Below are 2,836 nucleotides of genomic sequence, written 5' to 3'. Positions count from 1 at the left end.
CCTCTTTGTGGTCTTAGCTTGAGGATACTCATCTGCATTTAATTTACAGCATGATTATAGAATGAACAGCTCTCGGCCCCACTTGGTATATATATATATATATCATTATAGTTCTTACTACTTATAATTTATATAAAAACGGTTAGTCAAAGTGATTAATTTGAATGAAATTTGACTTTTTAGTTCTATATATATATATATATAAATATTTTAATAAAAAATAAATATATAATAAAAAGAAAGTACAACTTTTTAAATTAAACTAAAATTTTCTATTATTACACATTTAAATAAATATTCCAATGAGAATAAAGTAGTAAATTAAAGTTAGGAATATTATCATTATGGGCCCATAAATTATTACTTTCCTTATTTATTTTTCCTGTTGCTACTATTCTCTATTTATTTCCCAAACAAGTTAAAGAGGAAATAATTATATTGCTGTTTCCCTCCTTTAATTTCGTCCCTCTCTCGCACGCTTTCTGTTTCCCAAACAGAGGATAAATGATGCAAACAAACTGTGGGAACTCTGATACACCGAATCTAACAGAGATCAATCATCACGCCTATCTCTTTCTTTTTTGTGGTTCCCAATTTTTAATTTTACTGATAAAACCATCTGTTCTTTTCTTTTTTAATTATTCTTTTTACCTTAAATTAAAACCCACGTCATCATGCCATAAAAAAATTAACCCAGCCTTTTAGGCCATCTTACCTACGAAATTTACCTTAGATTTTTCTTTTACCACAGCCGTAAACTGTTTTCACCCATTGAGTCCGAATCATACCCAAATTAGGAAAAGGACAACATCGTAATTTTATTATTAGTTTCTCCGTTCACCGCCTGGAAATAGGATTTAAAGGCTTTTCTTTATTATTATTCTTCTATAAATACTCGGTGCCTCTAGCACCTCGACATTACCTCACGCTCTCTCAATTTCAGTTTCGTAAATTCAATTGCGGTTCTTGTTTCGTTGATTTAAAAGAAACAGAGAGTTAATTTTGGGATTCTTTTTTCTTTTTCCTCTCTGTATAAGCTGTAATCATGCTCGTTTATCAGGATCTTCTCACAGGTAAAGAAAACTTTTCTTTTTTAATGATTTTTTTTTATGTTTGATTTTGTTGTTTTTTTAACTTTTTGTTTTGATTGTTGGGTACTTGTTTTTTCAGACTTCAAAATTCGATTGAGAAGTTTCTTTTTTCTTTTATAAAAAAGAAATTGATAAATAGTGTTTCTTTTAGCTGATTTGGTTCATATTATAAATAATTTATTTATAGGATGATTAGTGTAATACTTTAATGTAATTGGTTTTAATATAATTTTGAATTTTGGTATGTTGATTCTTGGGATTTATTTTAATAAGTAAACGTTGTTGTTAGCTTAAACTATAATGTTCTCATAAGCGATTTATTTTTGAAACTCTGAGAAACTAATGGACATGAAGCCTATGCAATGATTTTTTTTTCTTTCTGTAGAATAAAGTCGTTAGATTTATGCTTGGAAACTTAATTTGATTGTTGAATTTCAGGCGATGAGCTTCTATCTGACTCATTCCCTTACAAGGAAATCCAGAATGGCATGTTGTGGGAAGTTGAGGGAAAGGTTGGTTGGTGCTTTCTTTTTCTTTCTTGATGCTATAATGTTTCTGACGCCTGACATATGCAATTTTTGAAAAGCAAAGTAACTTTTTTTTTTTTCTACCTCATGGTTTATGTAGTGGGTTGTTCAAGGTGCAATTGATGTAGACATTGGTGCCAACCCTTCTGCAGAAGGAGGAGGAGAAGACGAAGGTGTTGATGATCAGGCTGTCAAGGTTGTTGATATTGTTGACACATTCAGGCTTCAGGTTAGTGAGTTATGTTAGCTATTTGACAGTTTTGTTACTGTATTTTTTTCTCCAGCGGTGTTTGTAACAGTAGTTTTATGTTATTATTTACAGGAGCAACCTTCTTTTGACAAGAAGCAGTTTGTCACTTACATGAAGAGGTACATCAAGTTGCTGACAGCTAAACTGGAGCCAGAAAAGCAGGAATTGTTCAAGAAGAACATTGAAGCAGCTACCAAGTTCTTGCTTTCGAAACTCAGCGACCTCCAATTGTATGTGCACCTTTACAACTTAAATTTAATATAATATTTGATTAGTTAAGAAAACAGCTAGTCTGATAATGAACTATGCAGCTTTGTGGGTGAGAGCATGCATGATGATGGCAGCTTGGTATTTGCATACTACAAGGAAGGTGCTACTGATCCAACCTTTCTGTATTTTGCCTATGGGCTGAAGGAAGTCAAGTGTTAAAGGGGTCTCAGCATTGTGGCGGCCTGCTCCTCGCATGCAGCGGATACTCTTAATATCTGTACCATCAGCAGAGTTTTAGCATAAGTTATTTAGATATATGGTATTTCTTTTTGGTTAAGGAGTTAATAGTAATAGTTAGTGTGTTTTCTTTAAGGAAAGTTTTGGATGATTCTTATATTAGTGAGCTTAATATGCTCTGAGTCGATCTAGAAATAAAGTTATTGTCTTTGCATATATATATATATATATATATATAATATTTTCTTTTCAAATTTTAGTGATGGATTAACTGCTCAAAGTAGAAATAGGAGGATGATGAAGTAAACTAAAGTTGTTAGTATGCAAAGACTAATTTAAATCCTTGAAGATTGAGTTGCTATTAAGGAGATGTTGAACATACTATAAGTTTAAACCTAAAAAGTACAGTTCATGATAACTACACATGGAAATATAGAAGGGGAGAAAGTTGAATATTCAACTTTATTTGGATGAGTGGGAATTGAAGAGAATAATAAATTATATAACAAGGTTAAGACTAT

General features: G+C 31.5%; 1 protein-coding gene across 1 annotated transcript; it reads left to right on the top strand.

Moving 5' to 3' along the window:
• The first annotated feature begins 884 nt into the window (after window positions 1-884).
• Window positions 885-2,533, top strand: LOC8287093 (translationally-controlled tumor protein homolog). Its single transcript, XM_048370255.1, has 5 exons — window positions 885-1,073; window positions 1,530-1,603; window positions 1,719-1,847; window positions 1,941-2,098; window positions 2,180-2,533. Exons 1-5 carry the CDS (start codon window positions 1,046-1,048, stop codon window positions 2,295-2,297), a joined length of 507 nt encoding a protein of 168 aa, XP_048226212.1. The 5' UTR covers window positions 885-1,045; the 3' UTR covers window positions 2,298-2,533.
• Window positions 2,534-2,836: the final 303 nt, after the last annotated feature.

This window comes from Ricinus communis, chromosome 10, assembly GCF_019578655.1.
Source record: "Ricinus communis isolate WT05 ecotype wild-type chromosome 10, ASM1957865v1, whole genome shotgun sequence".
Classification (NCBI taxonomy): domain Eukaryota; kingdom Viridiplantae; phylum Streptophyta; class Magnoliopsida; order Malpighiales; family Euphorbiaceae; genus Ricinus; species Ricinus communis.
Note: the sequence above shows the minus strand (reverse complement) of the source record. Positions and strands in the feature narration are given on the sequence as shown.